This window comes from Marmota marmota, unplaced genomic scaffold, assembly GCF_001458135.2.
Source record: "Marmota marmota marmota unplaced genomic scaffold, marMar, whole genome shotgun sequence".
NCBI lineage: Eukaryota > Metazoa > Chordata > Mammalia > Rodentia > Sciuridae > Marmota > Marmota marmota.
In genome coordinates this window covers 35,912,140-35,927,711 of record NW_026000093.1, presented here as the reverse complement: position 1 = coordinate 35,927,711, position 15,572 = coordinate 35,912,140, and the positions used below count along the sequence as shown (strand labels likewise).

General features: G+C 33.6%; 1 protein-coding gene across 1 annotated transcript in view; it reads left to right on the top strand.

Annotated features, from left to right (window-relative positions):
- Nucleotides 1-15,572, top strand: part of Mmp16 (matrix metallopeptidase 16) — a 267,958-nt gene that overhangs the window by 240,657 nt on the left and 11,729 nt on the right. Inside the window, exons 8-9 of the mRNA XM_048782771.1 lie at nt 3,592-3,742; nt 13,005-13,120. Coding sequence (XP_048638728.1) covers nt 3,592-3,742; nt 13,005-13,120 — 267 coding nt within the window. The remainder of the gene's footprint in view (nt 1-3,591; nt 3,743-13,004; nt 13,121-15,572) is intronic.

Below are 15,572 nucleotides of genomic sequence, written 5' to 3'. Positions count from 1 at the left end.
GCATAGAGGGAGACAATGGAGGATAAGAGATAAAGCAATTATCTTTAGAAGGGATATGGAAATGCCTAATGCTAGCTACAATGAGAGTGGGATTCAGCAGACAACTTCAAGTGAGAGTTAGGAATTCAAATAAGTTGAATGTAATAAATCATTAAATATGAAAAATAATGTGAGCCCCTGACTAACTAATAGGCCATCTACCCAAAGAAGGAAAAGAAGAAAAAAGATCTTGGGATGAATACAATTTTGGACTCGTAAATAATTTTGCAGAAAATCCAAATAGGTAACTATATAAGCTGTTTGGCTTTCAAGAGATATTTGGATTAGAGAGCGCCATTTATTACCACTCTGTTTTTTGGCTTCTGAAATATTCTATTATTTTATTCTTTATCATTGCCTCTTCTTCTTTCTCTTCATTTGCATATTCTTCCTTTATGTGATCTTATTTGAAGGTCAAGGTTTCTAGAAGCCCAGTTCTGGCTTTTCTTTGTTTTCTCTATATACTCTTTCCTAGATAATCTCACTAAATTGTAAATTATAAACACCATGTTTATGCTATAACTTAAAAATTTGCCTTCACACAGGCACATCCAGTTGATTACATGATTTATGTAGATATCATGCTGACATCTCAAACTCTTGATTTGAACCCACCTTTATTCGTTTTTGTCTTATTGAATAACACTCTGATTCTCTTGTCTACACAAGCCAGAACTTGAGGATCATCCTTGGTATTATCTTTGTTTACTCCCCTCTGCCAGTCCCTCAGAAATGCCTATAATTCCATCTCTAAAATATATCATGAATTCATTTTCTCTTCTACACCTAAATTTATGCAACTTTAGTTCAAACTACAATTGAAGAACATTCTAATGCAACTATTCAATGATTTTGTCTTTGTTTTAAAACAAAATTCAAACTCCTGTAAAGGTTATCTGATCTTTACCTCTATCCTTACTATACACTCCTATCATATTATGTTCTAGTCACATAACAAACTTCTTCTCATGACAGCATATGTTCTTGTTACTTTCTTCATCAAAAACAACCTTCACTGAGCTGGACCCTTTGAATGATACAAGTCCACAATTGAATAGGAGGATCATTCCTGTGTCCAATATAAAGTAGCCCCCATCCCATCCATCTCACATTCATGTCCTTTTTCTGTTTTTAAACACTTATTCCTCTGGGGGTATCTTCATTTATTTGTTTGCTTATTTAAGGCTGGTTTTCCCATACACATTCATTAGAATCTAAGCTTTAAGAGATAGAGATGCTGCTCTCCTTGTTCACTCTCGTACCTCTAGCATCTGCAGCAACACTTGGTATATGTACTATGGAGGTTGTTGAATGAGTGATTCAGTTAATTACTTCTTGCAAAAGAAACTTGACACGTCTTTTAATTTCTTCCTACAGTAATTCATTTTTCACGAAAGAATAAAGTCACCTTTTGAAAATATAAAACTGATTGTGTCCCTTTATAATTTAATCTCTGATGGTTTCCTAGTGCACTCAAATTAAAATCAGACCCATAGGTTGGTTATCAGTGCCATCCTCCTTGCTCATTACTGTCCACTAATCTTTCACTTCCTTGATAACTAATTCTCTTCTGCTTGGTCACTTTTCCTGACATTATTTGCATAAATACTTTTTTTCTTTAGATTTTTTTTTTTGTACCAGGGATTAAACTCAGAGGCACTCAACTTCTGAGCCACATCTACCCTATTTTGTATTTTATTTAGAGACAGGTTCTCATTGAGTTGCTTAGTGCCTCGATTTGCTAAGGCTGGCTTTGAACTCACAATCCTCTTGTCTCAGCCTCCCAAGCCACTGGAATTACAGGTGTGTGCCACCACACCCGGCTGGTATGTTATTTTTTTAGAGAGATTTTTCCCTGACCTTAAATTAAGACCCTCTATTTTTTTTTCTTTTTCTCAGTTTAGATTATGTTTCTTCATAGCAACTATTAGTTTTTCTGTTGTTGCAATTATATGTATGTGCATTTGGTTTCAGTCTGCCTCTTCATGTAGGATGATCATGGTGGAGATTCAGTCTTTCTCTCTTTAGTATTCTTAGTATATAACATGATTCTTAGAATACCGAGACACTCAACATTTTACTGTAAATTACATCAAATGGTAATAGAATGTCTTAGAAAATAAATGAGATTTCCCATGGTTTCAAACTCAAGAGTCCTCATTAAATCCAGGCTGAAGATGTGGAGTTTGGTTTTGGTTTTGGTTTTGTGTTGTTTTAGGGCAGCATATTTAAGAACTTTAAATGTCTTTAGGTGTGACTTGAATGCTCCAGTATACGTAGTCCTCATCCAAGAGTGGTACTTAAATATTTTAAAATAAAGCAAGGCCTTACATTAGTTAGTAAGGACATAGGAACTCCTATTTTGCCAAATATTAACCCAAGGAGAGGTTAGTAATTCAATAGGTTGCTGGATCTTTTAAAAAAAACTAAGTGGTCAGAGAAGAGAGAGAGAAGCTTTTGGGGCAATGGATATTTACTGACTTTCATAGAAATGTCTCAAAATTAGTGAAGATATCCAATTCTGCCATCTCTAACTTAGCCCTTGTAGGCATCTAAGTTTGTGATTCCTTCTGTTATAGAGAAAGAAAAAATGAGAGCAAGGAACAGAATCCCTGACAAAATAAGTTCAGAAAAGAGCACTGCAGAAGATAGAGAGGAACCAAAAGAAAATGGCTCTCTAGCTGCTTAGGGAGGAAAGTGCACTACACTACAGGGTCAATTCTGTCAGTAGATAAGGGTGAAGAACTGTTTGGAGGGACTTGAGGGCTCCAAGAAGAAAAGAAGTTTTATGCACTGTTGGGTATGAAATCAGCTTTCAGTGGAGGGAGAACTGGTTTGGAGACAACTCGTTGAGCGTACTGAGAAGGACGTGGTGCTCAAGTGTGCTGGGACATGAGGCAGGAGGAGGCATGTCATCTGCAGAGAATTTCCAAGCAGCAATATAACTGACCGAAGTTGGCCTGCTCTTGAATGTTATCATGCGCTGGCAATTCTGCACAGATTAGGGTTTAAATTGTCCTCCCCTCAGTTACCACTCTTATAGAGAGGAATAGTTATAGCTGAAAGGGGGCAGAGTCAGAGGAGGATGGTTTATAAGACTAGAGTGTCTTGTGACTTTTTACTTAATAAAAAGAAGAGGTCAGCCTAGAGGAAGTGCTTCAACAGAAAAGACATAATCATTAAAGCAATTTGAGGACATACAGAATGTACAAAACCCAGGGATGACTTAGCTTTGAAGAAAAATAGGGGATCTAATTCCCAGGGGCAGAATCCTGGATTTGTGACTCAGAATTATGTCTTTAGTACTAGTTGTAAATTTATTTTATTTTTTAAATGAATGCAATTTTGGATATATTACTGTGTAATTATTCATTATATCTGTTTTTGAAAATAACATTGGTGTTTCAAAAATAGCATCAATATTGTAGACATGACTGCTACTAACATATTTCAAAGATTCCATGCAAAATAATTTAAATGCATTGTGCTAATAGAGATATTCTAATCTGACATTCAATTAATGCATTCTGCATTTGCACTTATTTCGTACAGGTAACAAATATTGGGTATTCAAGGACACAACTCTTCAACCTGGTTACCCTCATGACTTGATTACTCTCGGAAGTGGAATTCCCCCCCATGGTATTGACTCAGCCATTTGGTGGGAGGACGTTGGGAAAACCTATTTCTTCAAAGGGGACAGGTCAGTACACACATCACATAGGAAAGAGTTAATGAATGTTTCCAGAAGTCAATGTTTCTGGTCTATCATAGGCAAGCACTGTTGATGACGAATCTGTGTGGCTATAAACTCAAGTTAATGCAATAGAAAATATTTTAATACATTTTAAATAATATAATATTTAAGATAAATCACCATATAATGAACTAATGTGACTTTCTTATGATGTATTTTTTTAGATTTTTCTAATACATTTTTTAAATTTATTTTTTATTAGTTCTAATCAGTTATACATGACAGCAGAAAGCTTTTTAATTCACTGTACACAAATGGAGCACAACTTTTCATTTCTCAGGTTGTACACGATGTAGTATCTATTGTACCACATGTGTTGTCATATATATACCTAGAGTAATGATGTTCATCTCATTCTACTGTCTTTCCTACTCCTGTGCCCCCACCCCTTGGCCCACTCAAAATTCTTCCATTGCCCCCACACCCTCTCATTATGGATCAGCCTACTTATTATGGTGTATATTTCTACAATATATATTCTTTCTTTTCTCCATGTTCTTTACATGCCTATAAAGCTACATAGACAGTGAATATATGTGTCCTTATAGTATATTTTCTTATTATTTTACTTTAATTTTCGTGAAAATTAAAATACTTCTTGGTACAAGAAAAAAATACTTCTCAGTACAAGCTTTGTGTGTCCTTACACTCAATGTTAAATGATTACCCTTCACACACAGTTAATTGTGACCATTTTCAAATAATTTCAGTTTACTCGCAGGTCCTATTCCCTCAGAAGCCATTTATTAAGTTACCAACAAGCAGATGCTGTGAACTATTAACAAGCTATCACTGCAGTAGATACTCTTAGTGTGAAGTATAACATCCCTTCCCAGCAACCTCTTCTCCTTTTTCCTGTGACATCACTAACAGGATTCATAAATTATAACTAAATTGTTAGCCTTATAACTCACAGTAGCTACCAGGTATACATAGCTCCACCCCTGTCCATTCTTTGACAGATATTACATATAAAATATATGAAGACTGTTTTAATTAATTTAAATAAATACTAAGTAGAAAAAGTAATAAAGATGAAAATTCAAATTTCAACTAAATTGTTATTAGCTGGGTAACAATATTAAAGCAGTAATTAGCCCTCACTGGTTTGTGGGACTTACGTATGCCATTGGGCTGCCTTTTCTAAGCACATTATAAAGAATACATGGGCTTTAATGTCCTTCGTGCTCCTAAAGAGTTTGCCTGATTACCCTGGCATAAAATATCCCTGTTTGTTATCTCCAGCTTTAAGAGAAAAATAACTAAGGATATAAATATGTTTATTTAAATTTTATGATTTTTAATTGTAAATGATTTCAGACATTGAGTTTTATCTGTGATTAAATTCTATAATTGGCCTCCATGTGTAAGAATGTTCACTTTTGACTTCATTTCATTATCAACTTTTATATATATTATATTTCTATAACAGAATATCCATAGATTTTAATTCATGAAAATATAGTCAAGGCTTTTCTAAAACATTTTTTAGTAAATCACAAACAAAAGGATTCAGCATAGAGATGTTTCCTAGAGCCACAAAAAGCATAATGACTCTCAACAGTATATAACAGAAGAGAAAAAATGAAGAACTTATTGTCACAGAATAATGACCACTAAATAAAATAAATGTGCAGACTTATATTCTTTAAAACGTTATAACCCTTGAGGTTCTTTAATTCTTTAGTTTTGATTATTTATATATACTCTTTCAGGACTAGGCATAGGACAGAAGGCTGAGAAGATATATTGGAGAGATTGGTTTTTAGACACAGAACAAGAGTTTAGCTTTTGGGCTCTGGATGTAGCACAGTGGTAAAGCTTGCCTAGCATGCACAAGGCACTGGGTTCAATCCTCAATATGGGTTGGGGAGTAGTTTGGCTTTCAAATAACAGTTTAAACAAGAGTTTCATATATAATATTAAAAGTTATCATTTAATTATCAGATAGTTATTTTCCTATATATGCCAGAAATATTTTTTTTAATCTTCTTCCCCTTCCAAAAATTTAGTTCTTATTAGAAAAATTTTACTTTACAGATAAATATTAGTTATTAGTATTAATATTAAATTAATTTGAGAGATACCTCAAATTCATGAAATCAGTTTAGATTTGATACCAAATTTATAGTAAAGATTGTTAATAAATAAGAAAACAGTTTCAGTTCATTTCCTTCCTACTTCAAACACTTTTTGTAAGATAGAGCAAAGTGTATAAATATACTGTTATTACTTGTGTTTTATTTAAATTTCTGTGATTTTATAGGCTTTAAAAATATTGAAAGTAGAGTTCCATATAATTTCCAGGTGTATGATCTGACATATCATGAATTATAGGTGTTGTTAAATAAATTACTGCATATTTATATAATTATATAATTCCAGAGTCATAACATTTATCAATACATTCATTCTAGATTTATGACCCTACCTAATTGTACCTAGCTGCCTGCAGTGACAATATGACTATAAGGCAGTCAATTCCATTTTCAATAACTTTAATGTCTGCTTCCTTCAGGTGTCTGTACCAGTCCTGGCTTAGCCCTCATTAATTCATTCAAAATTTATTTTTTAAGACATACTATATCACATGTGCTAGACAATAAAGATAGATAATATGAAAAACTACAAGGCTTCCCATGGCTCTTACATTCTGTTGGAGTAAAAATAAAATAATGACCTTAATGATTTTTACATTGAAAAATGTTACAAAGAAGTATGGCAAGGTTTTTAGGGATAGAGATTCATTGGAGATAAGGAGTAATTAGGAAGTAGTGGAAGTTGGAGAGGAACTCACTTGTGAATGGCACACTTGAGGGGAACCTGAAGTGGGATAGGCTTTAGCTATATGAAACTATTCAGACCAATGTGTCGTAGACAGATGAAATAGTTGTGCAAAGGACATGAAAATAGGACATTCGAAAACAGAAGAAAGCATTGTGGTTAGAGCATAGCCATTAAGTGGTCAGAAGAGGTCAACCAGGTCAGTAGAGATCCAATGGCACAGCGTCCTGGAGGTCATCAGGAAGACTTTGTACTGAGTACAATGGAAAGGCAGTATAGATTTTCAGGAGCACAATGACTTGATTTTATGTGTGTCCCTAAAGGTCATTCTGGCTGCTGTGAAGAATGGGCTTCCAGAGTGGAAGTAAGAAGGGTACTTGGGAGACCATTGGACAGGCAGAGAGGACAGGTAGTAGTGGAAGTGAAGCAAAAGAGATAGATGAAGGATTCCTTTTGAATGTAATCATAATAAACTGTTCTTATGACTTGGATCTCAGGGGACATGAAACAATTTCTAGGATCTTCAGCCAAAAATTGAGTAGTGTAATTTCTGGAGATAAAGGAGACAAGGAAAAGAATATTGGGGGGAAGAGATGAAGAGATTGAAATGTCCATGTTCCATCTGAAGCATCTATTTGAAAACCAAATGAGAGGAATCAAGTAGGCAGTTGTATAATTGAGTTTGCCTCTGAATGGAAAGGTCAGTGGGAGGCACAGATTTGGGAGTAATTGACATATAAAAGGTATTGAAAGCAGAGGTCCCCATGAAATCTTTTAAGAATGGAAATAATCAAGAGTAGAGGAAATGGTGGTTCTTTAAATAGATCCGTAAATGCAGATTAAAATATCTACTCTTTCACTACTTCACATACAGCATGGAACTCGGTCCCTCAGATTCCTGCTTGCCCTTTTCATAATAGACTATAATTTGGTACTTGGATACATTTTGGTCTTCATAGCATTTAGCTCTAAAATGCTATGTTTCTAAATCACTTCTTAGCATCTTCTCACAAATAAATTCCAAGATTCTAGTGCGATACAGCATTCGAAGTTCAACTATTGAGAACTGTAAAATCATATTTTTAAAAAGACAAAATTCTGGCCCACCTTGAAATTTTTTAAATTACCACTAATAGTCAAATAGAAAAATACTTCCAGCTTAAATTGTGTTTATAAATTAATTACTTTATGTATATTTAAATCATTCAACAACATAGTAAAAAATGATATTTTCTGTTTTGTCGCATTTTAAGTGTGTTTCTGAAGAGTATGAATATTTGGGTATGAAAAAAAGAAGCATTCTATTATTTTGTGGTCATAAATCTTGAATCTGGGCAAAGAATTGCAACCATGTTGGATTTATTTTTTAAATTTTTTATTCTAATTTGTTGTATATGACAGCAGAATGCATTACAATTCATATTACATATACAAAGCACAATTTTTCATATCGCTGGTTGTATGCAAAGTATATTCACACCATTCATGTCTTCTCATACATGTTTAGGGTAATGATGTCCATGAGATGGACACTATGTTGGATTTAAAAAAAAATATGTCATGTGAAATGACCCTTGAGTCCACTTGAATTTAGTTTGCAATTCAGTATCCAGCAATATCTAATTAAATTTTTTCACTACAGAAACTTCTGTATTGTTTTATTTCTTAGCATAGAAAGCATTTTAAAAATTTATGTCACATGAATAACTCTTTTCTCCTATGTATGTGATTCATGATCAAGTCTAAAATCTGATTAATGAATCTTATTTCTTATCATAATTGTTTTAAAACATTAAGAATGCTTCTCTCAAAGAAACATCTAATTAAAATCAAAATTCTACAGTAGATTCCAGTGGCTCAGGAGGCTGAGGCAGGAGGATCACAAGTTCAAAGCCAACCTTAGCAACTTAGTAAGGCCCTAAGCAACTTCTCAAGACTCTCTCTCAAAAAAAAAAAAAAAAAAAGACTTAAATGCTTGGGATATGGCTGAGTTGTTAAGTGCCCCTGGGTTCAGTTCCCAGTTTAAAATTTTAAAAAATCTACAATACACATGACTGATGATCAGAATGAAAAGGTATATAATGTTCATTTATAAACCCTTTCTCATTTATTGACCCTTCTGCACAATATTCCAAATTTTCTCCACTATAACATCTAAATTTTAAAGTCCTCAAGTAGTTTATTTAAAGAGTTCTAGCCTGAATATGCTATTTTGTTTTTAACCAATCCATAAACTTATTTTTCTGGGAGGAAAATATCAGCAGGTTGAGCTTTTTTGTTAATGTTGGAAAATGTTCAAATATGTGAAAATTAAAACCCAAACCTTTATTTAACAAGCCCCAGTACCTTTAGCAAGACAACCCTGAAAATAGTTAAGCATTTCTAATCACATTCCAGTCTACTGGATATTCACAAAGCTGACACACAGCACGCAACCTGAGAGTTCAAGCCTACACTGAGATTCTTAGATTGCAAAGTGATCCCCTATTCTAATTTTACATTATCTGCTGGGAGAGAGAAAATTCATTTATTTTGTAAATTTATACCAGAATTATGTGGCTATAAAAGAATCTAATAAAACTCACATTCCATGGATATTTTCTTGAAATGTACATTCTATGAATCTTATGTGTCTGGCATACAATGGGGAGGCTCAAAAGGTTCTTTCCTGGCACGTGTGAGGCATTGGGTTCAATCCTCAACATCACATAAAAATAAATAAATAGATAGATAGATAAAAGTATTGTGTCCATCTTCAACTTAAAAAAAAGTATCAATGGGTGAGAGTTATCTATGAGAGAATAGAAAAAGGAAGGAAGGAAAATTATACATAACAACTATACCTCAACAATAAGAGTGAAAAGTAAATATATTATCAGGATGCTATATGCCATGAGAGTTACTAGCAGCAACAAGGTTGAAAACATACTGAACTATGAACCAAAGAGGGCTCATTTGAATTTCAGCTCTTCCATAACACAGCAGAGCAAAGGTAAATAAGTCACTTATCTTCAAATAAAATGATGTCCAGTGCTGTGACACTGATTGAGCAACAATATACACTATAGTTATAGTTAGGACATTTTATAGAGAACATTATAGTATAAAGATTGTTGAGGGAGTTAAGGGAAATCAAATAATAGAATGTATTATATAAATTTGCTTTATGGGCACAAAACACAACATAAAATATAGATATTATTACATAAAGAATAATATGATTACTTCTCAGAAAGTGGTTTCTAAGTATGTAGTAATGTTACTAAATGACTGCATCATACCCAGGATTTTAAATTATTCCAAAATTCAACCATTTCAAACTGACTTTAACTTATATTTTATGTAATTTAATTATGCCATTTATTGTAAGGTATATCATTATTTAATCTATCATTGAAGGGAAACCCTTCCAAGTACATTTTTTTTCCTTTTTTTCTAGGGGTAGGGGGTTAACAGTGATTGAACTCTGGGGCACTTGAACATTGAGCCAAATCTCCAGCCCTATTTTGTATTTTATTTAGAGACAGGGTCTCACTGAGTTGTGTAATGCCTCACTTTTGCTGAGGCTGGCTTTGAACTCGTGATCCTCCTGAGCCATTGGAATTTCATGTGTGCACCCCCATGTCCTTCTTGCCAAGTACATTTTGATTCTGTAACAACATGCATTCTGATCCCTAGAGATGTAAAATGGGGGGCGGCTATTATCTAAGAAATAAAGTATTTCGATATTTCCTTGTGAGAAGCTTTCTTTGGTTAAGTGGAAGAAGCCACTAACATATGTGTTGTAAATTCCATTGAAGTATTAACTAAAGAGGAGAGAACTTTATATTATACCCATAGTCTCAAACACAGTGACCATTCTGTAGTCATCCCAGAATGTTCTACAGAAATGGAATATTCACAAATAATTCAAAAGAAGATGTTTTTAAGAACAAAGTGTGAAAGAAACTGTATTTCAGGATTGGTAGCATGACATTTGAATAATTTCATTTCATTATCCAAGAAAGATAGGCACCTATCACAATTATTTCACCTCATTGCTTCTTCATGAAGCTTTTTCTGATTTGCTCATCAGATCTGCTCTAATTTGCCTGTGATGAGTATCTGTGGCAAACAAGTGTGAGAGATTGTTTCCCTTTCTGGGTAAACACAGCTTTGTAGGTTACAAATGGGAACACTTCTTGAAGCAATGTTTTCCTCATTTCCATTGAAGATGAAGGAAGTACTAATATTGCAAATATTATCTGAGTGAGTTTCTAGGTATTTATAACAAAACTTACTGCACAAAATCTGAAGATAAAGGATACTCCATAAGAACTAGCACAGAAAAACATTCAGAGTAGATTTTTTTTCTAATTTTAGGCAAAATAACTAATCCCAAGAAGAATTAAATCATTTACCAAACCTGGGTGGATAAAACCTAGATTTCAGGGCTGGGGATGTGGCTCAAGTAGTAGTGTGCTCGCCTAGCATGCGTGAGGCACTGGGTTCGATTCTCAGCACCACATAAAAATAAAATGGGGATATTGTGTCCACCTAAAACTAAAAAATAAATATTTTTTAAAACCCATTAGATTTCATAGGTAATCATGGATGTTTAGTTGGGAGAAGGAGACATATCAAATAAATTGGGAAAATATATTTGATGATATCAAGTAAACATGGAAATTATATTCATTGTGAAAAGAGTAAAGACTTTTGAAATCAGACAAACATGTTTATACATCTATCTGTCAAGAATTCTCATTCATATAGGGACAGCGATTACTTTATCGTGGATTTTTTGTGAATAAAGAAGATAATCCATAGAATTTTGTGATTTTTGGATTTGGCATTATGCCTAAAATAGGCAATATTACTCTGGATTCCAGTAGTTTTGCCCCATTATGACAATATTTTTTAATATAAAAATATAAACTTGTTTTATTCTTAGAACATATAGACAATAATAAGTGATCCAAAGTAGGGATATTCATTTTCTTTCATAGAAGTCTGGGGGTTCTGGAAAAATGGCTTGAGGGCACCCTGTGAAACAACAGGAGCCAGATGGTTCTGACTCTAGCTGAGCTTTGCTTTACAATTTTAGTACCTTAACTCCATTCAAGATCTGTCCTAAAGTCTACGCTCATATACACAATTTTCTCATCTATAATTCCACTTTGATGTCTGAATTCAACACCCTAACTCTCAGGATTCAGACTGCCATCACATATTTTTCCTTGCTTTCTTACGGCAACAGTAATCTTCCAGATTATCAGGCCCAGAGATCTAAGGTCACGTTCAATTTCCTTCTTTCTCACATTTCAAATCCAATTCATCACTAAGTCCTTTGGTCTCTTTCTTTAAAATATATTCCCAATCTGTTAAATTATCATCAGCTCTATAACTGACTCCTCATTTCAAGGCTTATTGCAATGACTTCTTAACTAGTATCTCTGCTTCTGCTTTATCTCTTTCAACTCCTTTTGCATGAAGCAATCAGCATATTCTTTTCAAGATGCTCTTAAGGCATCTCTACTCAAAGTATATATTTTCATATCCCTTAGAGGAAAACCGAAGGTTTTATGTGGTGTAAAGACCTATCTCACCTTAGATTCTGGTTCCTGCTCAGACTTTGTGTCTAATCACCCTCCCTTCCTGGTAGGTGCTCAAGTACTCCATGCCTGTACTTTCCACAGGAACTTCACCTCCTCTGCTTGCAGTGTTCTCCAAATACTAAATGTGTTGTTCCTCACTTTTATCTGCTCAAATGTTAGCTTATCAAAGAGGTCTTCTCTTTCTACTATTTTAAAAATGTCTCCTACATATTCCTAGATAACTCTATCTGCCTTTTTTTTTTCTTCATAGCTCTTACTATCTTCAATCATTGCATGCCTTTTTTGATAATTGGTTTATTGTCTTTATACTCACATATCCTAAAATCTAAGATCAAGGAGACCTGGGGCACATCTGTTTTGTTCAAGGTTCTGTTTCTTAAAAAAATCAAGATTCAGTATGTGCGCACACTTGTGAGTGCATACACACACATGGGTTTGTGATACCCTTATGAATTGCAAATATACTTAGGTAGAATAATATAGTTAGCATTTTTATGAATTTTAGCAGACTGAATAAATGCTAATTTTAACATATACAGGATATGCATAGTAATATATACATTTTAACATATGCAGGATATGTATAATAATAAACACATTTTTAACATATTCAGGAAAGGAAATAGAATAAATACCTTATGCCCCCTGTCTCTTCAGATGTTCCATAAATCACTTACAGGTATATAGGCAATAGTGTCAAACATACAGCAATAATTTAATGAATGATAACTGTAACTATTTGGTTTTTTTTGTATGTGTGTGTGTGTATATATATATATATATATTTTTTTTTTCCTTTGTATGTGTTGTTATGTTGTCCTTTTTAGGTATTGGAGATACAGTGAAGAAATGAAAACCATGGACCCTGGCTATCCCAAGCCAATCACAGTCTGGAAAGGGATCCCTGAATCTCCTCAGGGAGCCTTTGTGCACAAAGAAAATGGTATGCAAGATGTGCATTACACATTTCTTAAGTTTCCTAACTATTGTAGTAACACACTGTTCTTTTTCATTATGTTAAATCACTGGGAGATGCCATACTTCAGCTATGTAATATTTATATAAACTTTCCTCTTAGATTAATATTTAGTACTATGCTGTACTTTTTAATCTCAACTTACTTAATTTTGTGAAGAATCATTAGAAAGATATACAGTTAATATTTTAACATGGGACAGTATAGATACCTTTGAATTAAACTCACCTATATGTCTATTAACATCTCTGTAAAGATAATAATAACAATATATGTGGGATAGGAACTGGCCTCGAGAGGAAGATAGTAGTATAGACCAAAGAACAAAGTACCTAATAATAATGCAAGTTGAATATTATATTTATTTGCTGCTTGCTTAGAGTGTTAGCAAACAAGCAAGATCCTCATTCAGTACAGTCAGACTAGAGAGATTGTATAATGACTTCATACAAAAGCAAAAGGTAAGCCATGTACATGACATTTGATAACCAGAAAATCCAAGACAATGGGACGCTGAAACATTGCCTTTACTTCACTCTTCCACCATTATAGAAATCCATTGTTGTAGGAATCCTCTCCCAATGGTCAATTTTTTTAAAAGTCCACAGGCTCAAAATTAAGCTGTAAATATTTATGCCTTTTACATTGAAGTGAAATATGCCTACCTATTGATACTAATTCTGCCATCTTGGCCAATGAAATATGAGTATCTGATGCCATTGAATGTCTTCTCTGTTATCAGGATTGCTACATAAATTCATTATATCGAATTTAATTGTCCTACATAAGTACCTCTTTACCAACACTAAACTTGTTCAAATAACTTATCCCTGATTGTAAAATTTGTAAGATATGTACTTAAGTCTTGAAACTAAGGACATTTTAGCCCCAATAAATATGATTTAATGCACTGTCTCCAAAGAGGAAACATTAACGTGTTTTTTAAATTGTTTTGCTAAAGTAACTGGCCATCTGTTATATCTGGTTAAATTTTTCATTTGGTCATACTATACAAACCCAGGTTTCCTGAGATTGTCGCTTCCTAAGCCATCCTCCTTCCGGTTTTCCCTGTAACCATCTTAACAATTTTTCTTCCTTCTTTTTTCCTCTTTACTTTTAGTTCCCTAAAAGTAAAGAGGAAATAGCAATAGTCCAAATTAGATTTGACTCTTTCAGAATACGGTGGAATGATTTCTTAACATAGATTACCTCACAGTGTTTTTCACACAGCAGCATTGGTTTTTAACTGTAATAAAACCATAGTAAAGAATCAACCCCTCCTTCAAATTATTCCTACATTTGTTGTCAAGTCACACTTTTCAAATATTCTATTTTTTCTCTTTGGAATTCACTTTTGAAAGAAACGCAAAATTCCAATTTTAATTATCATATTTTGTTTTACCTTTTGCAGCCCCGGGTTTGGCCTATTAACATAGTTTTGTCCCCTGGTTCCGTCAGTTTGGTGTATTTATTCTTCCCCTCAACACTCACTCTCTGTTAAAATACCACAAGTTTGATTTAAACAAACATTTCCACAGGAGTCAGTTTATTCACAAATATTTACCAAACACTTAACTGCCTACCAATAAACATGTAAAAGCCCAAAATAGGACATAGAGGCACTGCCATTGGAGAACATCCATTCACCACTACAACTGCAATGAACTGTCATTACATTTTTAGGATGAAGCAATAGAAAACTAACTAGTGAGATCTGGCCAAACATAAAAGAAAAAAAGCATCACCAAAGTATATATTGCAACCTCGCTGATTTCTTTCTCAAAATTTTAATTCTTATCATATGCAGGAACATGACATCAGAGCTGTTTTTAAAACAGAAAAAGATATAATTAACTAAACATTTCCTCAACTAATTGACATTTCAGAAGTGAAAAAAGTAAACCTAAATTATTGAGCGAGAGATTTTACAGAATAAAGGTTTAGCATATTTCTATCACCAATATTTCAGTCTGCTTCTTTTCAACCACTTATGTTATTTAACAAACTCCTACAGACTAGATTCCTTATTTCTAACAATTGCTTTCAGTAACTACAAATTCTGTTCCTATATATGTAGTGTCTTACTATAAAATTTAGCTTTTAGAACTGATAAATATGAAATGCCCAGTAGCTTAGATAGTAATTAGCTTTGGCTAAAAATTGAAGATGAGGACACTTCCAGCTGTTAGTTTCCAGTTTATAAATATAAGAAGTACGTTCATCTATTTTGAAGGTCTGTTTAATTCTAAATCAGTGCCATTGTTCAACTGTGATCATCTAATGTGCTGTTATTTGGCAGGCCTTCAACATTTCTTCATCCAAGCTTGTTGAGTAATTACACTGGATTTCATTAGTGCGATCAAATACCAGCTCCCTACAGAAAAATTTGAATCTACATACACCTGTTTTCACTTGGCAA